We start from the raw sequence: 13,682 nt of genomic DNA on the forward strand, positions 1-13,682 counted from the left end.
AGCAGCCCACGCTGCTCCTCCTTCAGAAAGGCTTTACTGTACAACAGGGCTGTAACCACCCTCTGAAAACCTTTGTCTTCCACTGTGCTGCAGGGTGCTTACCTGAGAGCAGGGTGTTCTGCTGGTGTACGAAGCAGAAGGGCCAGCAAACAATCTATTGCACAGTCCCTGATTGCACAGAACTACTACCTTTCCCATCAGTCCAACTCTGGAGATCCCCTGAATTCTGCATGTATTTCAGCTAGCTTTGTCTGCTGGATTTTTGTTGTGGAGCTGAAATTAGTGCAGTGGTTTGCTCTGACTTTCCCCTGTGCTAAGAAGTAATCCTTATTTCAGAAGAGGATGAACTAAAAGGGGCATTCTTGCTACTTGCAGCATAGACCTGTGTTGTGAGCTGTTACTTGACTGGTGTGCTAAGAAATCCATTCACTCTGAGAGACACACTGAAATGTTTGGATGCATGTTGCTTTGGATGGGTTTCTTTTTTTATGTGAGATACTAATTATGATTTACAGTAACAGTGGGTAATTATCTTAGATACAGGATATGCAAAGCATTTTTTCTCTTCGTTTCCACTCCATCTTCTGCATCTCTTCCCCTCCAGGTCTCCCAGTGGACCATTCTCAGCTCTCCTCCCTTGTGCTGAAGAGTCCCTTGGGTTTGAACCCAGCATTCCCTGTCAACCTGAACGCAGCTGCCCAGGGTTCATCTCCTCTCCTGAGCCCTGTCCTCAGTGATGCTGGTGGTGCCAGGATAGAAGAGGACGATGAGGCGAAACGTAAGGTGAGACCACAGCACTGCAGAGAATGTACTTAACGAACTCACTGAAGAGCACAGAGCTTGTCTTGCTTGCAGAGTATGGGTGCTCAGCCAGATCTGTTGTCTCCTTGGTACCTTAGGAAGAGCTCAGAGCCTTCTGTTGCAGCACAAGGAAGGCTTTGTCATCTGAACCCCGTTCCTTATGGAGTCAATGGCCACGCTGCATCCTTCAAGCAATTTTTAACAACGCTCTGTTTATAACCAAACCTTCTTTTCCCGTAGCAAGGAAGAATGTATGTAAGATTTGAGCTTTTGCTTTGTAACAGCACCTACGTTGTATTACCTATTGATTATTTTGTGCTCTTTCAGCGCTATCCAACCGACAAAGCGTATTTCATTGCAAAGGAGATTCTTGCTACAGAACGGACGTATTTAAAGGACCTGGAAGTTATTACAGTGGTAATGGCTCCTCACTTTCTTTAATGCTTTTCGTTTCCTTGAGATTTCTTAAGTGGGAACAACAATGATGTAATTTGTGATTGTTCCTGCAGTGGTTTCGCAGCGCTGTTATCAAGGAGAGTGCAATGCCAGAGGGCCTGATGACGTTACTCTTCTCTAACATAGACCCAATTTATGAGTTCCACCGAGGCTTTCTGAAGGAGATTGAGCAGAGGCTTTCGCTCTGGTAAGTACTGAAGTGCAGTGCATGGGCATCTTTTCCTAAGTCCTCGCATTAAAGCCATACTCATAAGCAGAAATACCAATTCAAATGTAAGGAGAATGGAAGAAAAGTATTCTAATAAATCAGAATTTTAATCAGTGACTGAATGTGTCTTTCAAGCAGTGCCTTACGCACACTCTGCTGCATTTGCCTGGACTGGATGCCCAGACCAGTGTTTTTGTAACACAACTTGGTGCTGTTTGTCTGGCCTTGGAAAAGAGAAGGTCAGGAAGATAATGTGTGCATTTTTTCAATACCTTCCAGTTAATAAACCTCCAGCTGAGAATCTGGGAAACACTTTTTTGTAATTAAAATTAGATTCTTGCAGCACTATTTACTTTAGAGGGCATGTTGTTCAGTTTTGAACCTTTCTATTGCTTTCTCCTGGCCTGGGATATAATGTAAGAAGATATTCACTACCACTCTAAAGGAGATGCTTTTCCCTCCTCCTGGTGATGATGAAGCATTAGATGATTTTTGTTCTCTTTTTGCATTGGTGAATCGAGCTGCTGTATGTACCTGAGTGTTCCAATTCACTTAGAAAGCTTTCTGCTCTGGAAAGAACCATCAAGGCCATCATGTAAGATTAAAGCAACCTGAATCTGAAGTGAGGGAAATGGAAAAAATACAATCAGTGAAGCATGAGCAAAAACAAATTCATACACTTGGGCAGGATTGTAATAATGACATTTGCTCAGAAAGTCTGAAAGGTTGAACTCTGTAATAGACTTTCAGGCAAATCCTTTTCCCTTCTCAGTTCCCCAGGCTTTTGGTTTTGTTGTTCTATGCAGCCTCCATTGAGGCAAGGGGAGCTGAAATGGACAGAGGTGGGATTAACGTTAGTTCTGCTTCCCTTAAGAGAGAAGGGTTTGGATGGAGGAAACAGAAACATCTTCCATTCTCCCCCACTTTGCCTTCTTATTTAATCTTTCTGTGTGTGTTTCAGGGAAGGAAAAACAAATGCTCACGTGAAAGGAGATTATCAACGCATTGGAGATGTCATGCTGAGGAACATGCGCACTCTGAAGGTAGCTGAAGGATTTGGATCATGGAGGGCCAGGGCTGCTGGTTCCATTCTTCCTTTTGACAGAGGTGGTAGTTCAACATTCAGGAATCATAGAATGGCCTGGGTTGAAAAGGACCACAATACTCATCTCATTCCAATCCCCTGCTGTGTGCAGGGTCACCAACCAGCAGCCCAGGCTGCACAGAGCCACATCCAGCCTGGCCTTGAATGCCTGCAGGGATGGGGCATCCACAGCCTCCTTGGGCAACCTGTTCCAGTGCGTCACCACCCTCTGGGTGAAAAACTCCTTCTCATATCCAACCTAAACCTCCCCTGTCACAGTTTAAAGCCATTCCCCATTGATTAAATCCCCAGGATTTTAATTTGAAGCAAACGATTCCTGCTGCTAAACAAGTTCGAAACAGAATACTTACTGCAGGGCTCAATGGTAGGGCTGCTTGTTTTCTGCCTGTGTTTAACTTGAGGAAAGGCTGTGTGTTAGTTACTGAGCAGAAGACAAAAGAGAAATATGTAAGTAGTTTCTCTGTGTTCCTATCTGTGCACAACTTCAGCTCACCCCTATGGAGACACTGATTCATGAGGCTGATTAATACCAAATACCAAAATCCAAACATTCTTAACTGTGTACATTCTGAAATGGGGGTACCTTTGTTTGGGGCTGAGGACCTAGTGGGGCAGATATGCTTGTGCTGTGGTAGCCAGATTCTTATTGTTGCAAAATCTGTAGCAGTCTCTTTGGCCTTTTCTGTGCCATTCAACAGGAGTTTACAAGTTACTTGCAGAAGCATGACGAGGTCCTGACAGAACTGGAGAAAGCAACCAAACGCCTGAAGAAACTGGAAATGGTTTATAAGGAGTTTGAGCTGCAGAAAGTTTGCTATCTGCCACTCAACACGTTTCTGCTCAAGCCAATCCAGAGGTTGATGCACTACAAGCTGATCCTGGGGAGGCTTTGCAAGCACTACACAGCAGAGCACCGGGATTTTGCAGATTGCCGGAGTGAGTGAGCACTCAGCTGTACACACATGGTGGGCAGGGTCTTAAATTGCATGGCAGGTACCCTGCAGGAGACAGAAAGCTTTGCAGCTGCACAATCAGCATACGTTCTCCTTTTCTCCTCTTGAGACCCCTCTTATTCTCCCATGCAGCCATGAGAAATGCAGAGGTTTTGGTTTAGATTGCTGAAAGCAGAACTGCCAGATGTGTTCTCTGATTAAATATCCAGGAAAGGAATTACAGCCTATCAAGTAGAAAAGCAGGAAAGTGTCAGGAGGCGGCTTAGTTCAAGAGGTGCTTAAACTGTATTGAAATATGAATTTTGTTTTTTCATTACAGTACCAGGTTTTACCCAGTGTCTTGTCATGCTCTGGTGCAGAGCTCTGAAGTTCTCTGCACTGAATAGAAAGTAGTTGTTCCTTACTTTGCAATTGACTTTTGGCTGCGTGGTTGTTACTTCTTAGATGTGCCACCATAATCTCCACAGGCGTAGGAGACACTCTGAAGTCACTTGTGAAGATACTGTGAAGTCGCTGTTTTGCCTCTCTCTATATAGTGTTTCTTAGGAATGAATCCAGCTGTCAGTTTCAGAATCAACTTTGCAAGGATAACCTGGGTTTGTCTCCTCCTTCTGATCCCATTGGCATCATTTCCCACACAGATGCCCTGAAGGAAGTCACAGAGATGACCTCCCAGCTCCAGCACAGCCTTATCCGCTTGGAGAATTTCCAGAAGCTGACAGAGCTGCAGCATGACTTGATTGGTATTGACAACCTCACAGCACCTGGTCGGGTAAGCAGCCCTGCTGGGTTTTTGAAGCCTTTGTTGTTTTTATGACCGAGGTGTTGCATTGCAGCACATTGCTCGATGTGCATCACCACTGCCTTGGTTGCCTCTGTGCGATGAGTGGTTAATAATTGTTTTCATAGCAGGTCATGTTTAGCTCCCAGCAATGTGGTAGGGAAGTAGATCACAAATGCTTCTGCTTCAACTCCAGCCAGAGTTTCATGTTGTCAGTGGGGCAGAAACTGGTTCCACCTGGGTGCAGGGCTGTGTTAGAGTGGGAAGCAGGATGTCGTACTCAACAAAAGCCCGTTAGCAGCCCTGCTTATGTATGTCTGATGTGACCTCTTTGTGGACATAGTGATGAGAGGTGCATCTCTGGATAAAAGTGCTTTTGGTGACTGTTTCTGTAAGAGTTTCTTTAGCTCCTGCTTGGTTTTCTGTTTGTTTGTTTTTGCTAGATGTACTGAGCATAAGTACAGGAGCATCGCTTATGCTTTTGGGATGTGATGGCAGTCACTGCAGTGGGACGTAAGTCTAACAGGTGAACTGCTGAAACCCAACAGGAACTCTGCTCCTTTTCCTTCTCTTGCTTCACTGATTTAAATGCTGGTTGCAGCAAGGATCTGATTCATGTGACAAAACAGAAGGAAAGACGTTGTTTGGCATTTATCAAATCTCTTGGGGATCATTGCTGGGCACCAATCAACATCTGTATGCTCTGGGATGAGAACAAAGAACCATTGGAATTCTGTGTGGTTGGGGAAGTCGAAGCTTTGCATCACTGTTTCTTTTCCTTGGCAGGAATTTATCCGGGAAGGCTGCTTGTACAAACTCACCAAGAAAGGTTTACAGCAGCGGATGTTCTTTCTGGTGGGTGCTGCTTCTGCTTTCCTACAGTGTTCAGGGCCTTCAAGATAAAGCAGACCATGAAAGTGTTTTGCTGTGCTTACGATGGGAAACTCATTGTGAAGTGATGGTTGTTGATGTGACGATGCTGTCTGTTCTCAGTGCCAGAGTATCATCAGAATTACAAACTTAATTTTCTCTCTTGTAAATAATACTTTTAATAAGGAAGCAAGTGTTCACAAACGTTTTAGGGAGAGCACACCACAGTGATGGAGAAGCTGTTTTTGCATGTCTGTAGCCTTTAAACAGCAGATGTGAAAAATACTTGGTACTGCCTGCAGTCCTCAGAATCAATTGTGTTCTTCTTCTGTTTTTCAGTTCTCAGATATGTTACTTTACACAAGCAAAGGGGTCACGGGGACAAATCAGTTCAAAATTCATGGCCATCTTCCTCTGCATGGCATGCTGGTAAGTGGCTTCAAGCTGCAAAGTCATTTCCTAATGCACTGTGGTGCTTTCGGGCAGGTTGGGGGCATTCCTGCAGGGATGGAAGGACTGAAGCGGCTCCAGGCTCGTGGGATCAGCTGTGCCCTACTAAGGATAGATGGGACCTCCACGTGCCTCAGCCTACATGCTAAACAAAGACTCGTCTGCAGGCAATAAGCTTATCCCTTTCATCTCATTAGCAAAACAGCTGGAGCATGTTTGACCATTCATTTTCATGGTGCAGTGAGAGTCTGATCTGGAACATGGATTTGTCTGGGCTTTTTTTTGTTTGCAATGTAGATGCCTAGGCATAAAATCAACCCTCCTGTGTCCCCACCCCCATATTCTAACAGGACTGTTGTTTTTGTGTTTGATTTGCAGCTGATAGTGCTTGACCCACCGGTAAGTAACAGGCCTAATCCTGTTCAGGATCCCCTTTTTCTCACCCTGCTACGTGTTGTGCTGTGCAGCTAAGAGATACATCAGTAGAAAGACACCACACATGTCCCTTTAAACATAGAGCCAAAATAGTCTTAAAAGTAGGTGATATTCATTTAGAAATAAAAGTAGCTGTTTTGCAATTATTTCTACTGTGTTGTAATGATATTGAGGCTCAAATTCATGGCCAGCTGACGAGTGGCTTTTGGTGTTCATCGCTCACTGAGCAGGGATGAGAAAAAGCTTGTTGTTTTTTTCCTGCAGGTGGAGGAGAGTGAGAATGAATGGGCCGTCCCACACTGCTTCACAATCTATTCAGCACAGAAGACCATAGTAGTGGCAGCAAGGTAACATTTATTTTCCCCTGTGCATGTGGATTTGAGAGAGACTTCCAAGGAGTTGTTTGGTGCAGAGCCTCCAGGGCTGTTCCATGTGTCCCGTGGTCACAATGGAATATGTAAGCTAACACAAATCATACAGGCTTTAATTCAGCTGTTAATCAAGTAGTGCTTTGACTAACCTTGGATAAATCCATCTGAGCCTGGTGTGACTCCCTTTGGTACCCCTGTTGTTGATCTTTTCATTAACATGACAAGGAGAAAGGATGCAAAATGTTTGACTGAGTCTGTGCTGCCTTTTTAGTTCAGCACATGTTTGTATTACAGTGATACTCTTCAGTGCTATTCTGATTTTGCCCCAACCTCCCAACCAAATAGCCAAGAGTGTGACTATATACAGCACTTTGCAAAACAACTGTGCATGTAACAGGAGGGAAAGAAGAAATTCCACTACCTTGTGGCAATGTCCAGATGAAGACCTTACTCTGTTGCATAGTGACAAATATAGGTATAGATGTGTGAGCTATAGAGTTCGTACCTTGTACTCATGACATGAGCCACGTAATCAGTCCTATGGCTGTCTACTCATTCAGTTTCTCATGAAGTCCACATTTTAAAATGGTTCTTTTAAACTTGTTCCAAGGCTGTGGATAGTGGTGAAGGCTCCAGGCTGAGCTGGTCACCATTCACACTGTTTGTCTTGCAGCACCCGCTTGGAGATGGGGAAGTGGATGGAAGACCTAAACATGGCAATTGAAATGGCTAAAAAATCCACTGAGAAATCTGACATGCTTCTGGACAACTCCGTATGCAACCGCTCCAACAGTAAGTGGTGTTTCCCACGCTCTTGAAAATGGTCAGGTGTTGAGTCCCATTTGTGTCTCCCCTTGTAAATTTGATGACACAAATGGAGTATTTTATAATTCCTACAGTAATGGAGATCTCTTGTGCTCTGGTCGTGTTTTAGTTCAAGTTAATATGCTTGTCTTCCTAGGCTGATGCTCCTGATGGCTTTAAATGCAGCAGAGATGCTCCAGCTGCTTGAATCCTTGATTTTTTTTAAGCTCCTTATTTATCTCTTGTATATTCTCCATTTAACCAAGCAGTCTCTTTCCTGTCCATAAATTCAGTGGTGTCTTTGGAGATGAGCACATTATTTTATAGCCCAGCACTCTGGTGCTTGTCTCTGGCATTGTTATGGATGTGCTGAAATTTGTGGTGTCCCCCCCTGGAGCATTTTTCCTGTTCCTTGCTGAGGATCAACTGAAGATGAAACGTGTGTGAAGGGGGAAGGGGGGGTGTAAAGGGGGAAGGAGGGCTTGTTTGTTGCTTGTTTTGTTGTGTTGGGCTTTATTCTCCCCACACTGTGGAGTCGGCTGAGTAATGGAAGCCAAAACAAGCAGCTCAACATTCTAGTTGTTGTACTTTAAAACTGGACCCTTGCAAGGAGAAAAAACGAAACACTGCTCTTTCTCAAAGGAACACCTGCTTCTCTTGCTCTCTATTGCACAGTTTTCTTAAACCACTGCCAAATTCTCCTCCCCCAGGATCCTCTGACGAGGTCTCCCTAGAACAGGAGTCCGAAGATGACATACACTCTTCCCGTAGCTCCTTGGACAGGCAGAGCCACCACCGTGCCAACACAACCATGCACGTGTGCTGGTACCGCAACACCAGCGTCTCCATGACTGACCACAGTGTGGCTGTCGAGGTACCGCGGGGCGCAGCTCCGGCCTCTCGCTCTGTGCATCTCAGCTGCCTCAGCCTCTGCTCATCCTCCACTACTTTGCATTTCTGCTGTCTGTGGGAGAGCACGGATGACTGAAAGGCCGCTGCATGTCCACTCATCTTCATGCATGTCTGTGTGTCCTCTGGCTCTCAGCCCTCAGTGTGGCTCTGTGTGGCACTGCTGGCACGTTTTGGTGCTGGTCCTGCAGCATCTAATAAGGCAGATGTCTGCTCAGTGTGCTGCTGGCAGCTGTACCTCAGGCATGCTTTAGGTGGCAGTTAGCAGGGTCTGCTGGGTAGGATCCTTCCTGGAGTGCTTGGAAGATGTCCAGAAGTAGGAAATATCCTAAATGCCATAAAGAGAAAAGGAAGGTCCCTCGCTAGCCAAACAGCAGTGAGTCAGGGTGCTGCGTCTATGCCCATGTTCCTTCTTGGCCCTGCAGTTAGAGCACATCAATGGAAGGTGTTACAGCTGGGCTCTGAAGCTTCTAGGTTTTCAGAATGTACGTCACGCATGTCAGGAAGGAGGTCCTACAGTGTTATGTTGGCTCAGGGTCTGGAAGTTGGACACCTCAGCCAGCAAAGTGGTTTCTACCAGAGGGAAGAAGCCTTCCTTTCCATGATGGTATACCTGGGAAGGTATATATGTATATATATACCTTATATATATATCATTGCTCTTCTGTGTCCTTGTATTGCAACCTGCCCACCACAGGCTCTGGGAGTTAACGTGTGAGCTCTTCCAGCACCTTCTTTCCTCACTCCATTCCATGTTCTAACACCATCACTTCTTTCACAATCCATTTTCCTTTAACAGACACTTCTGCGGCATCACTTTTCTTATCCTAATGTTCTGTTTTTCTCTTTCTCTCCCCCTTTTCTCTGCTCAGTTTTCTGCTCTCTTGCTGTTTCTCCAGAGCTTCCTCCTCGCTATTTGCTGGGTCAGGCCCAACGGCCCAACACAATCACCCATGTTTGTTGGTACCGGAACCAGAGCCTGTCCCTCTCTGATTACCTGTGCATGATCCAGGTAAAACCCTCTCAAGTTCTGTGCTGGTGGGAGGAGCTGTGGGATGCCAAGTGAAGCTGACTTCTTTTGGTGAACCCATGTGTTGTGTTAGCACGAGGTTCATCCAGCAGCAGTTGTGATGCTGCCTCGCTGATGCAGGATTTTCTCCTATCTCTGCTTCTCAGAAGGGTTCTTTGTGTAACACTGCTGTGTGTGTGCTGCCTTTCTCTCCTGTTATGATCCATTTGCCTTCATTCAGTGCCATAGGTTTCCTTGCCCCGTGGCACAGATGCTGGGGACTCAACCTGGGGTGCAGCAGTGACCATGTAGCCCTCACCTGCAGCCTGCTTCCCTCTGGGGCTTGGCTTTGCACAGCTGCTGTGTTCTGTTCACAGCTCTGGCTTTTGTCATCTTTGTTTCTTCTCTGTTTTTTCCTCCTTCTCTTGTTTTGGGGGTTTTTATATATAAAACTGGGGGGAGGGGGAAGTGAAAAAAAGATGAATAAAGGGATGAATGCCCTTGTGGCTGTCGCTGTTTCCTGGCTACAGCCTGCAGAAGACAGGGCTGGCCATAGAGATGAGTCAGGGTTGCACTGCTGTGCACTGCCTGGCAGAACACTGAGAGCTAGTGGGCACTTAAACCTCAGAGCTGAATGTCACCGTATGTAACCATAGAATCACTAAGGTTGGAAAAGACCTCTGAGATCCCCCAGGTCCAACCCCAGCCCACCCCACCGTGCCCACTGCCCATGTCCTTCAGTGCCACATCTCCATGGCTCTGAACACCTCCAGGGATGGTGACTGGCCTCCCTCCTTGGGCAGCCTGTACCCCAGTGAGGTAATGTGCAGGAGGCCATTTAAAACATGAGTATAAGGGTTGCTATAGGCAGAGCAGTTACATCAGAGGGCTGGGGGTTTCTGACTGCAGCAGCTGACTTTCTCTCAAGGACAGCAGTCAGTGGTTTCATGGCAGCCTTCTGTTTGTTCTTGCTAGAACCAGCTCTCTGGGTACCTGCTGAGGAAGTTCAAGAACAGCAACGGCTGGCAGAAGCTCTGGGTCGTTTTCACCAACTTCTGCCTGTTCTTCTACAAGACACACCAGGTGAGCATGTGGATGCACACTGATGTTTAAGGGCTGGGCTGAATCTGGAGACTCTTTGCGTTCAGTTCCAGGTGCCTCTCCTTGCAATCTGAAGGAGAGCAGCAGGTGAATGGTTGGTAGAACATAGTGAAGTCAGGTCTCTGTAGGGCCACAGGCCCTTCTTGCAGGATTTAATCAGGATTTATTAATAGTGCTTATTGTCTGCATTTGAGGGGAAGGATGTCATAACACCCTGATGAGTGGAGCTCAGTGAGTGAGCAGCCTTTGGTCTGTGTCTCACCTGGGGCTGCAGCACAGTCACCAGCTGCACAGGCATCAGGAGTTTCTCTGCCCGTGGTGCTCTCAGCACCCAGTTTTGTGACAAGCTGTGCAGTGCAACGTGTGCCTCTTCATCTTATCAGTCCCCAAACCTGAGTATTTTATTCAGGTTTCTTGAGGGCGTGTTTCTTTAGGGAACGATGTTTCCATGTTCACGTAGGGACACGCTTGGAATTTCAGCCACAGTGAGGAGGGGAAGCAGGGAGCCCAGGGGGCAGCAGGGACAGGAGCAGCACTCTGTGAATGCGGTGCAGGGAGCTGGGGAGATGTCAGCATCCACTGCATGCTTTGTGAGAGAGAAAGGCAGCTCCTCCTCCATTCCTTCCTAAGCAAAACCACAAAGCCCTTAGCAGCACAGGACAGCAGGGCAGTCCTGATGGCCTGCCTGGTGCTCAGGCTGTGCTGTTGTGCTGTTGCAGGATGATTATCCCCTGGCCAGCCTCCCGCTGCTTGGCTACGTGGTCAGCTCCCCCGTGGAGGCGGATGGCATTCAGAAGGATTACGTCTTCAAGCTGCAGTTCAAATCCCACGTGTATTTCTTCAGGGCTGAGAGCAAATACACCTTTGAGAGGTAATTTTATGTTTTCTTACTATTTATTCCTCAGTATGTAACACACTGTTAATTCACTGGCTGTAATGCAGAGCACTCTCTTTGCTCCCCACTGCCTCCTGCTCTGAGGGGCTGCACACAACACCCAACATGCAGAAACATCCTTATGGGGGAAGGCTGTGATTATACCCAGGGCAGGAGGCTCTGCTCTGTCCCAGGGGTTCAAAACCCTCACCTTGCTTTGTGCACTATAGGGTTGGTTTTTTGGAAGGCACCATTTGCTGTCCCTCCCTTGGGAAAGCAGCACAAATAGCAGCTACCTGAGAGCAGGGTTGTGCTCTTCAATCTGCAATCATGCAGCAAGTTCAGTCTAACGTAGTGTTGATGTTTGTCTTGCTTTCTTCATTGTTGCTTTTTTTCCATATAAGCAAGTTGGTTCTTGTAAGAAAAGCAATCTGTGTGACTAAGGGAAGTATTGCCAGCCTGTCCTCCATGCATAAGTACTTAGTGTACAGTTCTGAGAGAACACAGTGTGCTCTACTAAGCTCTGGAGCTCAGAGCATTGTGGAGCTGTTCCATGTTTGCAGGATATTTGCCACAACTCAAGTGTTCATTTGAAGAACCAGCTGATTTATTAGAAACAGAAGAAGTATTTCCCTTTAAAACACGATTGTAGAAGGAAGAAGGGTAAAAAGCAGATGTCTTGTGAGGTGTGGTGGAAGTAATGCAAGCTATAACAAAAGCAAGAGCTTGTGTTGGTGAGTGAGGGGCTGAGCAATCCCATTGCCCTGTTCTTTCTCTTTTCCCAGGTGGATGGAGGTGATCAAGAGGGCCACCAGCTCCCCAGCCAGGTCGAGCCTTTTGCTTCCCAAGGACGAGAAGGATCGGCACACGGACTGAAGGGAGCAGAGCTGGATCTCTGCCATAACCATCGCCAAGAGGCAGGTGGAAGCAGGAGTCTGGGGAGGTGATAGAGCAGAGAACCAGGAAGCTCATTTCTACCTGGTATGGAACGGGAGAGCTTGGGAGTTGCAGACAGGGATCGAGCCCACTCCAAATGGTGTGGGAGAGGGTCACGGCTGCTCCAGGTGAACCTACTTAGAGAGAACCTAACAACTGCAGAGCTTTGGTGTGTACATGTTGTGGAAGGTGTACTGCTCCAGTTGTACCTGTACAGTAATGCCCTTGCCTGCCCTGAAGGTGGCAAATGCCACCTTTTTTTCACATTTTGACTGGATGGTCAGCATATATGTGGGGAAAGCAGCAGCTGCTGGGATGTGAGTGGTTCACAGCTGCTGGCAGCAGGCTGGATGAATCCCAGTGGTTCCCTTCCCTGATGCTTATGGCTGGCTCCCGCCACAACCCCACTGCTATCCATGTCAGCTGGCTTGCAGACCTTCGACTAACAGGGTCCCGCAGATGTATTGGCATAACGAGTGCATTTTGAACAGAAACAGCAGCTCTTGCAGAACAGTTCTGCTACTCAGAGGCTGCCAAGGCAACGATTTTCCCGGGGAAGTGTGAAGTGCTGCTGAGTGTCAGCACACTGCGGGTTGGTGCAGGTGAGGTGTGTGGTTTCCCCTCTGAACTCTGCTATGGTGCATGCTGAGAGGGTCACTTGCTAGTCTCATATCACAGCTCCAGAGTTCCTTTATCCTATCGTAGGCATTACTTAAGGCACAGGATGGCAAACACTTCACCCTTGTGTGAATGATATTTTCAAGGCATTTAAAGCAATATAGGAGAACAAGCTTCTTGGAAAGTCACTGTTGCTTGTGCTTCTTTGTGATGTAAAGATTTTTGAGAATCCCTTTTCTTACCTCTAAATATTGAGTGGGAACCAACTTCTGTTTCTTGTGAAGGTGTGAAAGTCACTGGATCCCAGATGGAGCATTAGCGTGCGAGGACTCCATTAAATCTCTGTATTAATGCTGGCACAGTTGCAGTTTGTTGTTATTGCAAAGCTGTCACAGTTGGTTGCTTCCACTGGACTGAAATAAGGCAAACGCTGTCAAATGCTGCTGGATGTGGTTTTTGAGGGGCTCTAGGTATCCTGCTTTTATTTTGGTGCTTGGGTAGTAGAAAAAGGGGCCTATGAGTTGGTGTAGTGAAAGAAAAAGGGAAGTGCTGCATGTTGTGTGGACAGAGGATTGCTGAGATCCCTGGGGAACATGGGAAGTACAGAGGCTGACCTGTGTGTGCTCCAGGACTTTAGGTTATGTGCTACAGTGCTTTGGGGGCTGGGGGCAGGTGGGGGATTTGAGTGAGGTTTCCCAGACTGCTCACGTGGCATTTGCATTATGCAGAGGACAGGTGACTGCAGATCCACCTCTTCACTGTCACCATTGCGATGACCTTCGTCCCGTGTAATTTAAATGTACTTAATTTATTAGTGTCTTCATTTTTAACAATTAACTGTTGTAGGTGAACACGTGTGGATTGACTGAGTATGTTATAACCAGTTGAGTTATATCGTGGAAGTAAACAGCATCTTGGTGTAAAATGATTTCAGCCTCTTCTTCCTGCCAGGTGCAGTGAAGCACTGCACGTGTGCTGTGAAGGGTTTAATGGGCAGCCTG

The 13,682-nt window shown here is 46.7% G+C and overlaps 1 protein-coding gene across 14 annotated transcripts in view; it reads left to right on the plus strand.

The window, feature by feature from the left end:
* The window catches only part of FARP2 (FERM, ARH/RhoGEF and pleckstrin domain protein 2), a 47,716-nt gene extending 34,110 nt beyond the window's left edge, over positions 1-13,606 (plus strand). For 6 of the 14 annotated variants that reach the window (XM_015871067.3, XM_015871070.3, XM_085512782.1 and 3 more), the window contains 15 exons: positions 605-783; positions 1,129-1,218; positions 1,311-1,444; positions 2,427-2,508; positions 3,269-3,506; positions 4,165-4,295; positions 5,091-5,159; positions 5,514-5,603; positions 6,003-6,023; positions 6,324-6,406; positions 7,104-7,222; positions 7,945-8,108; positions 10,128-10,235; positions 10,973-11,124; positions 11,913-13,606. In XM_015871067.3, coding sequence (XP_015726553.2) covers positions 605-783; positions 1,129-1,218; positions 1,311-1,444; positions 2,427-2,508; positions 3,269-3,506; positions 4,165-4,295; positions 5,091-5,159; positions 5,514-5,603; positions 6,003-6,023; positions 6,324-6,406; positions 7,104-7,222; positions 7,945-8,108; positions 10,128-10,235; positions 10,973-11,124; positions 11,913-12,003 — 1,751 coding nt within the window. In that variant the 3' untranslated portion in view covers positions 12,004-13,606. Of the gene's footprint in view, positions 1-604; positions 784-1,128; positions 1,219-1,310; positions 1,445-2,426; positions 2,509-3,268; positions 3,507-4,164; positions 4,296-4,747; positions 4,831-5,090; positions 5,160-5,513; positions 5,604-6,002; positions 6,024-6,323; positions 6,407-7,103; positions 7,223-7,944; positions 8,109-9,015; positions 9,156-10,127; positions 10,236-10,972; positions 11,125-11,912 lie in introns of those variants that run through there. The other 8 variants (XM_085512784.1, XM_015871071.3, XM_085512783.1 and 5 more) reach the window with 6 other exon arrangements.
* Positions 13,607-13,682: the final 76 nt, after the last annotated feature.

The sequence above is a fragment of the Coturnix japonica genome, chromosome 12 (assembly GCF_054131305.1).
Source record: "Coturnix japonica strain WE chromosome 12, WE-NBRP24, whole genome shotgun sequence".
Classification (NCBI taxonomy): domain Eukaryota; kingdom Metazoa; phylum Chordata; class Aves; order Galliformes; family Phasianidae; genus Coturnix; species Coturnix japonica.